Source organism: Otolemur garnettii, unplaced genomic scaffold (genome assembly GCF_000181295.1).
Source record: "Otolemur garnettii isolate 467f Iridium unplaced genomic scaffold, OtoGar3 scaffold00032, whole genome shotgun sequence".
In the NCBI taxonomy this organism is placed as follows: Eukaryota; Metazoa; Chordata; class Mammalia; order Primates; family Galagidae; genus Otolemur; species Otolemur garnettii.
Window position 1 is genome coordinate 8,289,357 of NW_003852427.1, and position 17,362 is coordinate 8,306,718.

At 35.2% G+C, this 17,362-nt stretch overlaps 1 protein-coding gene across 2 annotated transcripts in view; it reads left to right on the forward strand.

Annotated features, from left to right (window-relative positions):
- Positions 1-17,362, forward strand: part of ARMC8 (armadillo repeat containing 8) — a 103,654-nt gene that overhangs the window by 38,916 nt on the left and 47,376 nt on the right. For both annotated transcript variants that reach the window (XM_023513021.1, XM_012804987.2), the window contains exons 6-12: positions 301-393; positions 4,002-4,082; positions 6,323-6,398; positions 6,496-6,586; positions 8,212-8,272; positions 10,571-10,771; positions 14,350-14,445. In XM_023513021.1, the coding sequence (XP_023368789.1) occupies positions 301-393; positions 4,002-4,082; positions 6,323-6,398; positions 6,496-6,586; positions 8,212-8,272; positions 10,571-10,771; positions 14,350-14,445 (699 nt within the window). The remainder of the gene's footprint in view (positions 1-300; positions 394-4,001; positions 4,083-6,322; positions 6,399-6,495; positions 6,587-8,211; positions 8,273-10,570; positions 10,772-14,349; positions 14,446-17,362) is intronic.

The window sequence follows — 17,362 nt, forward strand, 5'->3', positions numbered from 1 at the left end:
ATTTGAAATGCTTTTGTTTTATTGTGAGGATGTATGCTGTTTATGGGATAGATATTCAGAATTTCCTGTTTTCACATTTTGTTATCAAGGATGAATATTTTGAAGCCCCTTCCTTGTCCTTTGCCTAGATAGTTTTGATTGTTATGTTACTTTTCTTTTGCTCTGTTCTTTAAAGAGACTTGATTTACAGTCATTAAGATAAGAGGCTTGACTATGTACTTGTTTATGGAAATGTTTTGTCAAATGAATTCATGGTACCTAAGTTCCTTGTTGCTGTGCTTTCTTTCCTTTTGACCCCAGGATGCCACAGTGATACCACACCTCATGGCACTGCTTAGCAGGTCCCGTTATACCCAGGAGTACATCTGTCAGATCTTCTCACATTGCTGTAAAGTAAGCTGTAAATAAATGTTCTCTATAATGTAAAATCTTATCATGCCTTTTAGAGAAGTGCCTTCTTTGTGTATCCTCCCAGAGATAATCTATATATACGTAAATAGACCTAAAACCTATGTACATATTTCTTACTTTTTAAAAAAATACAACTGGCAGCATACCATACATACTGTTGTGTACCTTGAAATTTTCACTTACGTTGAAGGCTATTCCAGGTCAGTATACTTATATGGAGCTCCCTCATGACATTTTACTCTATGCATATGTCATTATTTAACCAGACCTCTGTTGGATGGTTAGTTTGTTTCCAGTCTTAATCTGTAACAAAATAACACTGCAACAAATACCTTGTGTTAAAGGAATTTTATAAGAAATGGGATTTCTGAGTTAAAGAATATATATGTTGTCTTTTTTAGAGGTTGTACCATGTTATGCACCATTAGCATATGATCATGACTTTTCCCTCACATCCTCAGCTCTTCTGTTTTGCATGTAGGCTCGAAATCAATAAAAATCCTAATCGAGTTTTAAGACTCACTCACAGGGCTTAGCTAAAATTAAATGGCACAAGACTTTAAATTACTAATTAGGATAGACTGTTATCAATATTAAACAAATTTACATACTTTGGGGAAAGGAAAAAGGGGAGAGATTACTAAAGCATTTGTATTATAAGCTAATCATATCTATGAAATTCTCTGATTTATTAAAGACCATAAAAAGATTCATAATAATGTTTATTGGAACTCTAACTTCTAAATCGTTCCCACTTCTTAAGCAATTATTCCAATTTCTGAGACCTGACTTTGGAGTTTACATGCTTCCCACCCAGGGAATGCTGGTCTCACTAACCACCAGGTTCATGCAAGTTGAAGAAAAATGAGAGACCTGAGCAGAATCAAATGATTGTGCCTCCTCTCTGTTACTTCAGCTACTAATTCCTTCCTTGCAATTGGATTTACATGGTCTTATGTATGACCTTAGAGAGAATGAAGAGGTTTTTTGTAACAAATATTTGCTGCCATTTTTGAGACAAAGAATTAGAGGGATAAAAAGTAAGGTATCTTATCAGCAGCAGGGTACAGTTATGTACAGAGAGAATTGTGGTGTGCTTGATCTTTTTGCTGTCATTTGTAAGTATAACTCTGTTGGAGAAGATATTCCATAAGTGATTCAGTTATTAGAAAAAAAAGATAAATGCACATGGGCATACATTGAAGCAATGCTTGTAGGAGTAAAGGACTGAAGATAAGCTAAATGTACTACAGTGTACTAGTTAAATAAAGTAACATGAAAAAACTCTATGTAGTGATATGAATGATCTCTGAGATAAATTGTAAAGAAAATAAAAGGTTTACAGTAGTAGATATACTATTCTGCCATTTGTATTAAAATGGGAGAAAGAATGTACTTAGTATTTGTTTGTATACGTATTTAATGGCTTGAATATAAAATAATCTATTTGTATTAAGTCACCTCAAAGCAGAGAAACAGATTGGCTGCAGACAGAAGTGGAACAACAGTGAGGTATAAGAGACTGAGACAGTACCCTGCCTACTTAGCCATTTTGCTAAGCTCTGCTAGTGTTTAAATTGGGATGTCAAAATTAATAAGGAAGGCAAAAAACCTTAATATGTGGACATACAAGCTGAGGCCAATTTATCTTATCTTCACAATCTGTTCTAGTAACGTGATAAGAAACAATGGGTCAGATTCTTAGAATATTATTCTTTTCTTTGGCTCCTCCATTACAATCTCCACCACTGTCTTTATAATGAATAAGTTACGGATTCCTTTGTTTCAGACAAGACAATGAGTAGAGTGTTTAGAGCAGTGCTCAGTGCATGATACGTACCTAGTAACTAGTACCTATAATTATTACTGTAGATGCATGGATTATGTGGGAGGAAAAAAAAACACCTAAAACCTATGCCCTAAGATGTCAGTATTTTCATTTATTACAAAAACAGGTTTGTACCATGCTGGATGAATATGTAATGATAGATATATCAAACCATGTACTCTGGGAATTTATGCTCATAACCTAAGGATCTGCACTGGCATGCAGCTGTAGTAACAACATAGTATTTATGGAAGTAAGACATTAGAAAGTACCCAAAATAGGGCAGCACCTGTGGCTCACTGGGGAGGGTGCCAGCCCCATATACCGAGGATAGCGGGTTCAAACCCGGCCCCAGCCAAAGTGCAACAAAAAAATAGCCAGGCATTGCGGTGGGCGCCTGTAGTCCCAGCTACTGGGGAGGCTGAGGCAAGAGAATCGCCCAAGCCCAGGATTTGGAGGTTGCTGTGAGCTATGTGACATCATGACACTCTACTGAGAGCAATAAAGTGAGACTCTGTTTCTTAAAAAAAAAAAAGTGCCCAAAATATACAGTGGGGAAGTTCCATGAGTAAACTGTGGGATACTGTATAGTGTTTGAAAATAAGAAATTAGAAGTTTGAAAATGTGTTTAGAGAGAAATTGCTGACTTTCTTTAAGGATGCTTTTAGTATTATGTAAAATGTTTGAGGATTGTTACCTGTAAAATAGTATATGACTGTTGTGTTATTTAGAAGCATGAATGCTAATCTCCCCACTTCAAATGATAGATGTTTTGACCCAAGAGAAAATGAGCATCTGCAAGATAGCTGTTACTTGGCTAAATAATAGGTTAGAGAAATTGATTTGAGAGATCTTTTGCTTCCTCTGGTGAACCCAGACAGATAGCCTACCTTTTGGTCATGTTTTTCTCTTCTGCGTAATGTTAAGTGTGAAATACCATCCCTGTCTTGGCTTTAATTGACCTTTTGTTAATTGATTGGAGGAGGTAGGACAAGAAGGAATAGGAATTGTGGTAAATTTAAAGCTTTTCATGATCTTTAGCTTCTGTCACTTTAAAGATCTTCAGTATATTGATGAGTAGAAAACAGAGGTGATGAAAAATAAAATGCCTTCATTTGCCTATCTCTTTACCTTCCAACTCTTAAGTTATAGTTTTAAAAAGAGAAATAAGATAGAACTATGGAAACCAAAGGACATTCACTTCTCTGTATAGAGTGTCATCTTTCCCACTAATAGCATTACTCATACCTTCCCTGATGTGTTGAGTGAGGTAGGTTAGGTCATGGTCTAGTTCCTCTTGCAGTTAGTTTTGGAGTTCCCTGCTACCAACCCCCACCGCCAGCCCCAGCTCCTCAGTCCTAAATTGTAAGAATGACTATGCCGCTGTCTCCTGTGGGCATACCGCAAAGAGTACATACATAAAATGTAGAATTTATAGTGGCTCTATTGCTGCAGTGGTATTCTATTTAATAATTGCAAAGGGCCTGTACTAGGATAGCTTCTGTTTCCCCTTCCTTATTTTTCTGAGAGGTAAGGAAGCAGCAATTCTAGAACTAGGATGAGGGGAATAGGATATGGCAGCCCCTTGAAAGATTACCAACTGTCTGTCCTGGTTTATGGGCTTGAGTTTATGCAAACAAAGGGTAACTTAGAATTCTACGCTTCAGTAAATGTGGTTTTCTACATTCAAGTAAATGTGGTTTTATTACAATGAATCATTCTTCTTAATGATTATTATTATTATTATTCTCTTTTCTTACAGGGGCCAGATCATCAAACAATTTTATTTAACCATGGTGCAGTTCAGAATATTGCTCACCTACTAACCTCACTGTCCTACAAAGTAAGATATTAAAAATTATGCCAGATTTTTATACCTTGTATTTGGTTTCTAGAAAGAGGCCCACATGTTTTATTGCTTCTTTGATAGGTGTTCCAAGTGAAAGTGGTAAATTTTTTTCTTTTGAAGACAGTCTCCCCCTGCTACCCAGGCTGGAGTACAGTAGTATCATCATAATTCCGTGTAGCCTCCAGTCCTGGGTTCAAGCAATCCTCCTGGCTCAGCCTCCCTAGTAGCTGAGACTAGAGATGTGTGCTACCAGACCCAGCTAACTTTTTTAATTTTTGTAGAAATCGGGTCTTGCTATTCAGGCTGGTTTCAAACTCCTGGACTTTAGGAATCTTCCTGCCTCAACCTCCCAAAGTGCTAGGATTATAGGCTTGAGCCACTAAATTTTAGGGCATTATTTTACCTATAAAATGCTCCTTTAAAAATGAAAAAAAGAAAAACTCTTGCATCTCTGTTTTTTGGGGGATATGGATGTGCCATGAGTTCCTATTGATTTGCACCTGTTAAGTAGTATTTCAAGTCTTTTCTGTTTAAGTACCAATGCCAAATCTGCAGCTCGGGGTGATGCCTTAAAGTTTATAGAAGCATTGGCTTGCTATATCAGGGAGGACTTTGGATTTCATATTTGAGACCTTTATTTAGCCACAATGACTCAGACTTACAGCTTATTACCCATATATACATCAACCTTTAAAGTGTGTTCTGTTTTGTATTTTGAGTTAAGAAGTCAGGAGTTTTCAGGCTCATTAATTAAAGTTTCTTCACTGTCTTTTATATATAGGTAAGCAGCTTCATAATATGTTATCAAGCATTAAGTTAAAACTTTGGCCCTTCATTTTTGTCTGTCTACCAAACTCTACTACCAAGTTATAGCAAATACTGGAACATTATCCTTATTGTGTCATTGGAGCTGGATGTGTAGGTGATTTCTGCAGAGTAGGGAAGCAGTCATTTTTGTCTTCTGTCCACGTGGACTGACCCCAATCTGCTCTTTGGGTCTTTAGCTTCATTTCAGCTTCACTCTGCTAATATATGTGTTTTCCTCATCTCAGACATCTAAAGTTTGGCTTGGTGAAGAGCTCACAAGAATAGGAATGGGGAGTGGAGCCAGCTTCAAACTAGCCAGAGGCAGGGGAAGGCAATATATACCGAGAGCTACTTTGCCATGCAGAGGCCAGAAATAGCACTTGGCATGTGAAGAAACAGTTGGCAGGGTGGCTATTTGTTATCCCTTTACTTCATCTCCTCTAGCATCATTAATTTCCCTGCTCTTCTTCTGTTTATCTGTTCTGCACCAGACTTCCTTATCTGCTATAACAAATATAAAAGCCTTCACTGTGTGAAAGAGGAAAAGTGCCTGGTAATAATACTCTTTTGCCAAGGTTCACTCCATAGAGTGTCATTAACATATTCTGGGTTCCTCCTGTAGGTTCATGCTAGTGCTGCTCAGTGTTACCCAGGTTAGGGACAGGGCTTTTTCATACCCCAGCTACCTATCATATGAGTGCCAACTTCACATTTAATGTAAAAACATGTATAGACTCAGGCTAAGAGTTATTATAGAACCGAGGATTATGTTGATGAAAACTGAACAGAAATAATGAAAAATGAACAGCTCTCATACGAGCTCCACAAATTGTAAAACATACTGTATGCATTCAAAGATTGGGTGCTTGCTATTAACCCAGACCAGTAACGTAGTTTTAAGGAATAATAGTATAGTTCATAGGTGTTTTTAAGAAAAGTTACTTAGTCCTTACATTTTTATTTTAACATTGTTTCCCCTCCTTCTGTTCTCCTTGCCCCTCATCTCTATCCCATGTACATCTACAAAAGTCCTCTGACCTTTTTTAATGACATCCCTTTCTCCAGTTCTCTGGTTTGTAGTTAGAGAAGAAGAGACATCCCACTTGAAAGGCACTTGGTAACTCATTGTTATAAAGTTCCTTTCTCTTACCAATATTGTGATTATACGGTATTCTTTTAAATTCAATTCTGTCTAGTTCAATTTAATTGCTGCTTCTTCCTGTTACTTTTCTACTAATTCAAAATTAATTTTAACTTTTATGATTAATTTTAACTTTATTCTTAAGACATATGGCTGTAATTTAAATCCTTTTAATATTTTAAGCAGATTTACATAGTTATTTTTTTCAGAAGAGGAGTTTAGATTTTGAGATATTAGAATTCATATTTACAAAAGTAAATGCCTTGTTTGTTCCTTATTTTTACAGGTTCGAATGCAAGCACTGAAATGCTTCTCAGTTTTAGCTTTTGAAAATCCCCAGGTATCAATGACGCTGGTAAATGGTAGGCTGGAACTTTCAGTGGCACCTACACAATTTAATTTATGAACTTTGTAGATTTAAAGAATTCCCTTAATCATTGTTGTTTGTTTTATTTCTAGTTTTGGTTGATGGAGAATTGTTACCACAGATTTTTGTGAAGATGTTACAGAGGGATAAGCCTATTGAGATGCAGCTCACATCAGCAAAATGGTAAAAGTCAAGACAATGTGGGAAGAAAGACAATGTTTTGTCAGTATCTTAGAGTATTTTTGGACAGCCTAATTTGCTTCCAATCCCCATATTGTTTTGAGATTTTGAGGTTTGTAGGTTTTTAGGCTGTCTCACATTTTCTTAAATGGATGTGGGTTCTTTATACTTAGTTTATTACTAGTAGTCTGCAAAACAGGAACTCTCCTATAACATATAAGACTACAGAAAATTATAACATCCTTCGCTCTCCTTGTGTATTTTAGTTGAAATAATACAGCATTAGATCAGATTTAACCAACACTATATCATTGCTTGGTATTAAGCCAACAGAATATAAAAGTATAAAAATTGGATCAAGAATTAGTTGAAGGCAGTAACCAAGGGCTGTTCAGAGAATGTGGCTTCCTCATTTTTCTAGGAAAAAAACAAAACACAGTCCTCATGGAGATATGATAGTTTAAAAGATAGTTACCTAAAGTTTTTCTTAGCATTTCTGGCCTGTATAAGCATTCAGTGCATGTTAAATCTGTAATTATCAACACATTAACAGATATGTTGAGTATTGTGTAGGGTTTTTTGTTAAGTGAATTGTTTACTTTTAGTATTTAAGATGCTGTGGCTCTCCAGTACTTTGAGAATTAGAAATTTCAGTGAATTATTCATGCATCATGAGTTGTTTGGTTTTTGTTTATTTGTATTTTGTTTGTTTGTTTACTTTTTTGTCTTAAAAACTAAGCATTTGCCATTTTGTTAGTAAGGTAATGTTCCCGTGCAAATGGTTTCAGAAAAAGTGTGGTAACAAGCTTCAAAATAAGAACAGCTACAAAGATTTCCACCCTCTGTCATATATGTAAAAGAATTTTACTGATTTGTTTATAGCTTTCTGGGGATCCCAAACAGGTGGTATTTTACCATCTTACCAAAGGAATCTGATCAAAAAGGAAATTCCTTAATTTAAATTTCTGAAGTGCTTAATGTTCCATGCCTGCCTTAGGGGTACAAATTAAACTTATTCTTATTCAAACCCAGATATAATTATGAAGGTAAATTATTTTAAATATTTTTCATTAAAATTGAATTAATAACTAATCCTTCAAAGCCACTGCTATTCAGCTAGGAATAATTTCTAATAAATAGCTGTGTTATAAATTAAATAAATGCCTCTTCTGTGATACTTCTCCTTTTGGAGGGAGAATATATCAACTTAGTTTTATTTAAACTGATATACTTTATTCACCTTGTATTTTATTTTTAACTTTCTCCTCTTTTTAGTATGGAAAATTTTAAACATAAAGTATACAAAAATAACTGGCCTAATCTCTTGTACCTAGCTTCAAAATGTATCTACTCATTATTTATTTTAAAACTATTTTGTTATGTTGGTTTTTCTTTTTTTAGTATCGGCTTACTATCTGTTTATCTCTCTCTATATATAAATGTATTTCATTTAGTTTTCTTTGACTATTAAATTGATTGCTCCTGTGAGAAAGGAATGTCTAAAATCTTCTCTCAAGACAAATGATAGTACTTGGATTTGGGTTTTGGTATTTTTCCTCAAATCTTAAAGGCAAGTAATTTTTCTTTAAACTTCAAGCAGGAACTTACTTTCTGCCATCTTATTCCAGTTTAACTTACATGTGTAGAGCTGGAGCAATTCGGACAGATGATAACTGTATTGTACTAAAGGTAAGCTAACTAATTTTCTTAAAAGCATGAATATTATCCAGTCATAGAAGTGTTGAATGTAAATATTGGTATTTCCATTTTATTTTACATGTTTATCACTATGGTATATGCACTTGGCATAGAATAATTTTAAAACATCAGGCTTTCTTTTGAATGGATGCCATAAATTTGTAAAAATTGATATTAGATGTGTTTTAAAAAAGGTGATTCTTTCCTTATCATAGCTCTTATATTTTATGGTAATTAGGAGGATGTGGAAATTATAAAAGAGTGTAAAATTCAGATGAAATGGAAAATATATTTTATTCTTTGGTTTTTATTAAATTTGCTGTCATTCTATATAGAGTGTTGTGCCATCACAGCTCACAGCAACCTCAAACTCTTGGGCTTAAGCGAGTCTCTTGCCTAAGTAGCTGAAACTATAGGTGCCCACCACATCTCCTGGCTACAGATCAAGACCTTATAGCACTCTCATAGCCAATAATCAAAAGGAATAATGACATGACATGAAAACAATCATCGTCATTGTGATATGTCAATTGCAACCTGAACTTAGAAAAACCTGGAGAAGAGACCAACCCTAAAAGTCCTGAGACTTGGATTCTGGTTTTGGCATTCCCACCACTGACTGGCTTAACATCCTTCATTCCTTAGTTGCCTCAGACTCTTGATAATGAAAATAGAGGCAATAATTCCTGTTCATCTATTCCATAAGGTTATTGGGAGGACACAATATATTAAGTACATTAAAATGCCTTATTAGATGTAAGGAATAAAATAAATATAAATAAATTGATCATATGTTATTTTATGAATATGAAATCTCTCACTTATCATTGTTCAGAAGGTAAACTCAAAGATAAAAGAACATTAAGAAGATTAAACTTTACTGTAGTCTTTGATGAGATATTGGAGGACCACCTCCTTCTCCCCAGTAAAAACTCTGCATAGAGTGCTAAGAATTTCTATATAAATGGTTTTTGGTTTTTACTTGTCTAACCTTCCTTTTCTTCCTCATTGGTAAAATAGGTTAGTATTATCTTCATCCCGAAGTTGTTGTGAGCATTAAATTCAGTAATCTAAGAAGTTATGGCATCAATGAATATTAGTAAGTAGTAATATTAGGAAGAAAAAAATAGGACTTTCTGCTTGGAAGGTTAGAGTTGAGTTGTAAAGGTGAATTAGCTTAATAGAAAATCAATAGTGAACAATAAAGTGCTACATTGTGGTAAAGCTATAAAAGGAATGTAGAAAAGAGCAAAGCACAGCTGATTGTGGTATTTGAGGAAGACTTCCTATAAGTGGATTCATTAGTCTTAGAAATAGTAAATACATGGGATATTTTTATTGAGAACCTAATGTAGATAAATCATCTAGACCAGTGCCAAGGTTTTTGAAGGACTTCAGAAGTAAAATTGATACTACACTCATTCCAGCAAGTTTTTGGGAAAATTAATGCATTTTGCTCACATTATAGGAGAACTGGTGGAATCTGAGTAATGGTATTTTGTTTTGGCAACTTTAGATATATCAATTCCCAAATCAAAAAATAAAAGTCATCCCAAATATATTACTCACTAAGGAAAAGAGAGCCTACTTTTTCTAAAGCAAAATCATTGCTAATTAAGCTGCTGGATCTCTTTTAGGTAAAAAACGACATAGATGAGACAGAGCCAACAGACATGATTTGTTAGGAATTCATAAATGTCTTTTATAAAGTTGTACAATTAAACTTCATCTTACTGATCACAAAAGCCTAATTCCAGTTTATATTATTATACATTATGTGTAATTAGAGTTTAATGTGCCAGTAGAAATAATTACACTGAATTTTGTTTGTTTTTGCATTTAAGAAAAAAAAAACCCTTTTTATTCCCTGAAAGTCAGTAAAGGAAATATTTGATCACAAACATGATTCCCAATAAAAACCATTGAGTTGGGCTCAGCATCCGTAGCTCAGTGAGTAGGGCACCAGCCACATACACCGAGGCCTGGGCTGGGCCAGCCAAACAACAATGACAACTGCAACCAAACAAACAAATAAAAAAATAACCAGGCATTGTGGCAGGCGCCTGTAGTTCCAGCTGCTTGGGAGGCTAAAGCAAGAGAATAGCTTAAGCCCAAGAGTTTGAGGTTGCTGTGAGCTGTGACATCATGGCACTCTACCGAGGGCGACATACTAAGACTCTGTCTCAAAAAAAAAACAACAAAAAACCATTGAGTTCATTGTCACTGTATGCTCTTCATCAAGTTTTTGCCTTTACCAAAAAGCAAATAATTAATCTCACTACCTTTCAGACGTTGCCTTGTTTGGTTCGAATGTGCAGTAAGGAGCGATTACTAGAGGAGAGAGTTGAAGGAGCTGAGACACTTGCCTATCTGATTGAACCAGATGTTGAGCTGCAGAGAATCGCTAGCATAACTGATCACCTCATTGCCATGCTTGCTGATTATTTCAAGTATCCCAGCTCAGTGAGTGCCATCACTGATATTAAAAGGGTATGTTCTTTTTTCTTTTATAGCAAGTCAAGACAGGCACTTTAAAAAAGTTTTTCTTACTGCTTACAACTTTGAACCAACTGATAATTACAGCTCAAAGCCCTTTTAAATAAAGGATCTCTATATTTTTATTAGCATAAATGATGTTGCTTAGATGAATGTTTTTGTATCTGATTTGTTTAATGTTTATTGTGAGAAATTTTTTACCAAGCAGATGGGCAATAAAGAAGAAAATTGCATCCGTAACTCCCAACTAAACCCCCTCCAAACAGTGGGATCTTTTAAGTTGAGTATTGACATATCCACATCATCTAATTTGATTCAGGGTTACAAAATCATTTCTGTTTCTGTATTCTTTATGTCACGGGTAATCTTTTGTAGCAGGTGACTAAGTTGCCTCGTTTTACAGTCTTTATTTTTTGTTTTCTTTTTTCCATCTTCCCTTTCTTTTTTTCATGCTGCATTTTAGGCCTGCTAGTGGCAGCTAAAGCACCATTTAACCTCTAGTTTGAGTCCATCGGGGGCCAAATTGTGCTCACTTTTTCTGAAAATATAAGTTCCTTAGAATTGATAGATATTTTTTTTGTCTTGTTCTCAGCCTGTTTACAAAATTCATTCATTAAGTACTCTATAAGAGAAAGTTTAAGAGAGCATTGCCTCTTATTTAGTAGCCAATACTGTTTTATGATCATGACTGTATTTTTTATGCCAGTGGTCCCAATGGTAACTGTTCTCTCGACCTCTCCCCTATGCTTCTGAGTTCCAAAAGACCTCGTTTGGCAAGCAACCATTCATTTGGCATTTGATGTTGAAAATAAAACAAACTATTAAGGGTATTTCTTCTCTTTGTCTTTGGAAGGGCCTAAAGTAACCTTCATTGATACTTGCATTAGTATTTACACTATCCTCTATGTATTAAGTTATATGTCTGCTCTTCTTCAGTAATGTTATTTTTCACAGCAAAGGTTATGGGTTGCCTTCTGTTTTCCCTCTGGCCATTTGCTCAAACTTACTTAAGTGACTCACCAATTGAAAGATATATGAGGAAGCCCAAACTATGGCCTCATGAATACCCTGAGTTGACAACCTCAGCAAGGCATATAAAATGCTTTGATGGGCATGAGAGTAAGAAAACATTATTTAAGAACTTCTAGTTTGTGCATGTATAAATTGTTTAATTGGTATATAGAAGATTATCTCTTTTGTTAGAGTTTTTCTATTTGATTTCCATCAGAGAAAATTATAATAATAAAAATTTTTTAAATGGTCTCCTAATGGCCAAACTTGAGCAATAATTGGTTTTATCATCTTTAATTTTGATGATGGATTATCCAAAGGTTTCTAACCACAAAAGTGTAGACACTAGACCCATAGAGAAAAATCTTTATGCGTTAATAAATGTGTGATTTTCCTGGTATATTAGTCCAAGTCAGTTTTTTAGTATGTTATGTTATGACTAAAACATGTAGACTTTTTTTGGTGGGGGTACAATGTGCTGGTTTATATACAATTTGAAATATTTTTATCAAACTGGTTAACATAGCCTTCATGGCATTTTCTTAGTTATTGTGTTAAGACATTTATATTCTACGTTTAGTAAGTTTTACATGTACCCTTGTAAGATGTACCGTATGTGTGGTCCCACCAATGACCCTCCCTCCACCCAACCTCCCCCCCTTCCCCTTCCTTTCCCTTTTCCCATATTCTTGGGTATCCAATGTACTTAGCTCTACTATGAAACTAATTTATAGCTTTCATGTGAAAGCTATAACCCGATTATAGCCTAACATGTAGACTTTTTAAAAGTGGTTACTTTAGAACTTATCAAAATGAGTATTGTATGTTGAGACAGTCCTTCCATTATCCATAAGTGCCTGCTTTGATCAGAGCATTTTTGGGACTATTCTTTACTCCCAGTCCTGACAGCTCCCAGGCAGGGAACGAAGCCACCCTAAATGAGTATTTATTTTTTACTATGTTTCTATTTGTTTTTGTGAAGTTATTTGTTCCCTAAATGATATTACCCAGCTAGATTTCTTCACGTACCATACTCAGTGATAATTAACTTAAAATTCTCATAGTTGATAAAGTGATGCCACTTTCAGGGGTTTCTAGCTAATATGCCAGTTAGCTCTTAGGGAAGTTTCGAAAGAAGGTCTCAGAATGTTACAAACAGTACCTATATCATTGGATAAGAGTGAACCTTTCTAAGGTGACTCCCTTGCAAAAAGTGGTACTCATTTGGATGATTAAGTTATGGCTGTTAGTTATAAAATTATTTGTGTTATTGATATGCCTTGTATAGTTATTAGTTCATTGCCATTAAAGGTATCCTGAGAATATGCTTCTATTTTAATTTTATGGTAGTTTGATGATAAATCAGACTTGCTGATAACTTAGCCAGTTATATGTGTTTATTGCTTTATACCAAAATACTATTTTAATAATTTTCTTTTCAAAAAACCACATTCTGAACACAAATCTAAGATAACTATAATAGATAGTAATGGTTACTGTGGTATGTTGCTTATTAAGCGTTTTCACATGGCAGGCCTGTGGCTCAGTGGGCAGGGTGCTGGCCCTATATACTGAGGGTGGTAGGTTCAAACCCAGCCCTCCGCAAACTGCAACAAAAAAATAGCCAGCCGTTGTGGTGGGCGCCTAAATCCCAGCTACTCGGAAGGCTGAGGCAAGAGAATCGCCTAAGCTCAAGAGTTGGAGGTTGCTGTGAGCTATGACAGCACAGTACTCTACCAAGGGAGATAAAGTGAGACTCTATCTCTAAAAAAAAAAAAGTTTTCACAAAAGTGTCCGTTTTCTTAAAGCTTTTTAAATGTTGACATTAGGCCAGCACTACTCTTCATATTTAAAAACCTCCGGAAGACACTGTTGTAGTAGCACTGAAATTACCAGCTGTAGTCTGGAGCCAGGAAGGCCTTAGGCCTGCATTCTTGGGAGGACTGCATTTCAAAGCATCAGTGTTACTAGGCGACTCTGGGAACACCGAATTTTTAGGGGTTAAAAGATTCCAATAGTTTTTCATAAATCAATGTCAAATGTTGTAGTGTTCACTTTTAGAAAAGCTGAAAGAGAGGGCAGCACCTGTGGCTCAAGGAATAGGGCACCTGCCCCATATGCCGGAGGTGGTGGGTTCAAACCCGGCCCTGGCCAAACTGCAACAAAAAGTAGCCAGGCGTTGTGGCGGGCACCTGTAGTCCCAGCTACTCTGGAGGCTGAGGCAAGAGAATCGCCTGAGCCCAGAAAGTGGAAGTTGCTGTGCGCTATGACACTACAGCCCTCTGCCAAGGGCAACACAGTGAGACTCTGTCTCTAAAAAAGAAAAAAAAGAAAAGAAAAGCTGAAAGAGGCTGTATACATTTCAGATCTTGATGACACAAATATAGCAAAGTCTTGGTCATACATGAACAGAACCCAAAAATAACTGGGCAATTCAGTGGATGAGTGGGAAATTCACTAATATGTTACAGTTAATGATTTTTTTCTTCAACTTTACTCAATTGTATTGAAAATTTAATTTATGGACTGAATTGGAAAATATCTTTTTTTCCCTCATATAGCTTGATCATGACTTAAAACATGCTCATGAACTCCGGCAGGCTGCATTCAAGCTCTATGCCTCTCTTGGAGCAAATGATGAAGACATCCGGAAGAAGGTGAGTCTGGGAGAGGGGCGTCCCCCAGTCCTGACAGCCAGCAGGCAGGGAGTGACATCAACCTGAAAGTCGTGGTGAAGAGCACTAACAGTGACTGTTTGAATATAATAAAGCAGAGTGACTAAAGGCATAATTGAAGAATGAATGGGACCCAGATTTGTGGGGTTGTTTGTTTGTTTTTAGAACATAGAGTGGCATGACCGTGCTGGAATGACAAATAACTGGTGTGCTTTTTTTGTGTCTTTAATATGAACAATTATGTTGCACATTTTTGCATGTGTTCTGATACAAATTTTAGCACTGTGAAGCTTCAGACACCTTGAAAAGACCTAACGTTAGAATTGTAAATGTTATTTATGGAAATACCTACCAATGCCATTGAGAAATTCAAATCTTTATTGTATATTGTTCTTTGATATGTGGCTTAGTTTTATGTTTTGATTTTTTTTTTTTTGCTACTGTGCAAGTTTAATGTGAATAAAAGCTTTGTGGAATGATGATTTTATGTTTAGTGAGTGGTCATCTGAATTCTCCAGTTCCCAAAAAGTATATCACTGGTATAGCACCCTTGTGTTACTAAAGCCTAGTTAACACTGAACTCATGTTCTTTATGAGAATAGTTCTAGGTGAGGAGTAAAAAATTACAGTGGTAACCTCTGACTTGGCTCCCTCCACAAATCAAAAGCCTGAAGCTTATCACTCAGAAACAAATATAACATAATAAATTCTATACAAGGCTTTTAGGACCATCAGTGAGCAAAACCACACATTCTGTGCTGAGAAGCCATAGCAGAAAGAGTAAATTGGGCATTATTAACTGAACATCACAATCTACTAAATCTCCACATCTGTTTTGGTATTTTGAGGAACACTGTGATAGAAATCACAAAGTATTAGAGTTTACCATGATTAAGAGAAGTACTTCAGGCCTGCAGAAAGAGAAGCATAAAACAACCTTAAATTTGTTGAAATAAATTGAAAATAAGTTATACTTTAAGAAATTAAAGTGTAGTTGCAAAAGATTAGATGTATGAGCAGCTTTAATTTAAAATTGGTGCAGAAAGCACAATAAGCTGAATGTTATCCATGTACCTCAGTCTAGTTCACGTTAATAAGATGTTTGACCTGAAGTGTTTTTAGTAAATGCCTATGAATATTATTTTGACACCCTAAGCTTTCACTTGTAAACTATTACTTTAGGGCAAACATACTAGTGATATGATAATTCCTTACATGTAAACATGATTTATGGATGTTGATGCTAATATATTTGGTTCAGCTTAGGTATATGGTGTATTGCAAAGGAATAGGCTTTTATGGCAGCTCATACAGATAAAACATTTTTTAAAAAATTGGCATGGACTATATAACTTAAATACATAAATTGTTTGGTTTGGGGTGGTTAGTAGGGCCCATTGGAAACAGAAGTATTTTACCCATTCTTAATAGCTCCAAAAGGCCATGTCTTAAACTGAAAGGGAGATAGATAGACCATAATGGGAAAAAATAGGTTGTCCATTTGTACTTCTTTGTACTTTTTTGTTAATAAACTATTGTTCTGGAATTAATTTGTGATATCGTGTTCTAGAAATACTTGCAACAGTCTAATCAGTAGTCTATTAAAACTTGTGTTCATAATGTGTATAATTTCCTGGTAAGGCTAACTCCTGATCATTTCTGTAGAAAGATGATATAAATAAAGAATAAGTTATTATTATTTAATAGTTTTTTTGTGTGGTAAAGAAAAGATACTGTGACATTCTTATGTAATGGGGATTATATAGCATTTTTAGGAAGATATTTCAATTTTGGGAACTTAAGTGTTTAAATAATTTATAGTTCATAGTAACTATTGAAGAGAAAAATTGTAAAATGTAAAATATAAAGTAATTTTGTGATAAAATCTGCTTGAAGACTGATCTTAGGAGTGGAAAATACTTATTTTCAGTGTATAAAAATGACAAATGATAACTCTTCTGAATGCATTTATTTCTATTCTATTTTTTGTTGAAATAATTATTTGGATAGATTTTAATTTACTTCATGAAATACTTCTCTTTTGCACTTATGCCATGAACTTTGATTGTATTCCCTTTTTTGTGTAGATTCTTAAAAGTACAGTGTTTATTATTGTTTTCTTAATGCCATATTTGTTTGTGAAGATGGAATTTTAGTTAACTGAATTAATGAGTAGAAATCTCTGAACGTTTTCAAGGGCTGTAGACCTATTCTCCTCCACTCTTACCTGCCCCCTCCCAATAAAAAACACAAAAAGGTTTTTTATTTCTTATAGGAGAAAAACATGAAATGTTCAGTTGGTCTGCCATTTAAATCAAAAGCAGGAATATGATCCAGTAAATACTATAAATAATATGTACTCCAGTGCCCTATCCCAGCTGGTTAGGAAAGGAGGCAGAATAAAGATAAGAAAACAAGAGCAAAGAAGTATAGACAATGAGAGCAGTTAAAGGAGGACATTGGCCCTCTCTCTTCATAGAGTTATGTCTCTGTCTTACCCTTTCTAAAGGCTTCTAAAAGCCTGCTGGGTTTTTCATGGCCACCTTTTTGGGCCAGACAAAATAAAACCGAAGACTGAATATGATGTAGGTCAGAGATTTGCCACCTCTGCTTTGGAGCAGTGTTGCTGTATTCCTATTAAAAGAAGCTGTGTAACAGTCCTGGAACCTACTAAACACTCAAATATTTGTTGAATATAGAAATGAAATTACAGCAATCATACAAAATGTGACATTTCCTTTAATATGTCTGGATCTTTCTGGGTCCTTCTCTGTGGAGTAAAGTTGATATTCTAATTCCTAGCTTTGCATCCTTTATTACTCTGTGACATACTTGAAATTTTCCTTCTTTCTCGTGGTATCCTGTCAGCTAGGGTGAAGGAGGGTGGTACTGGTGGAAG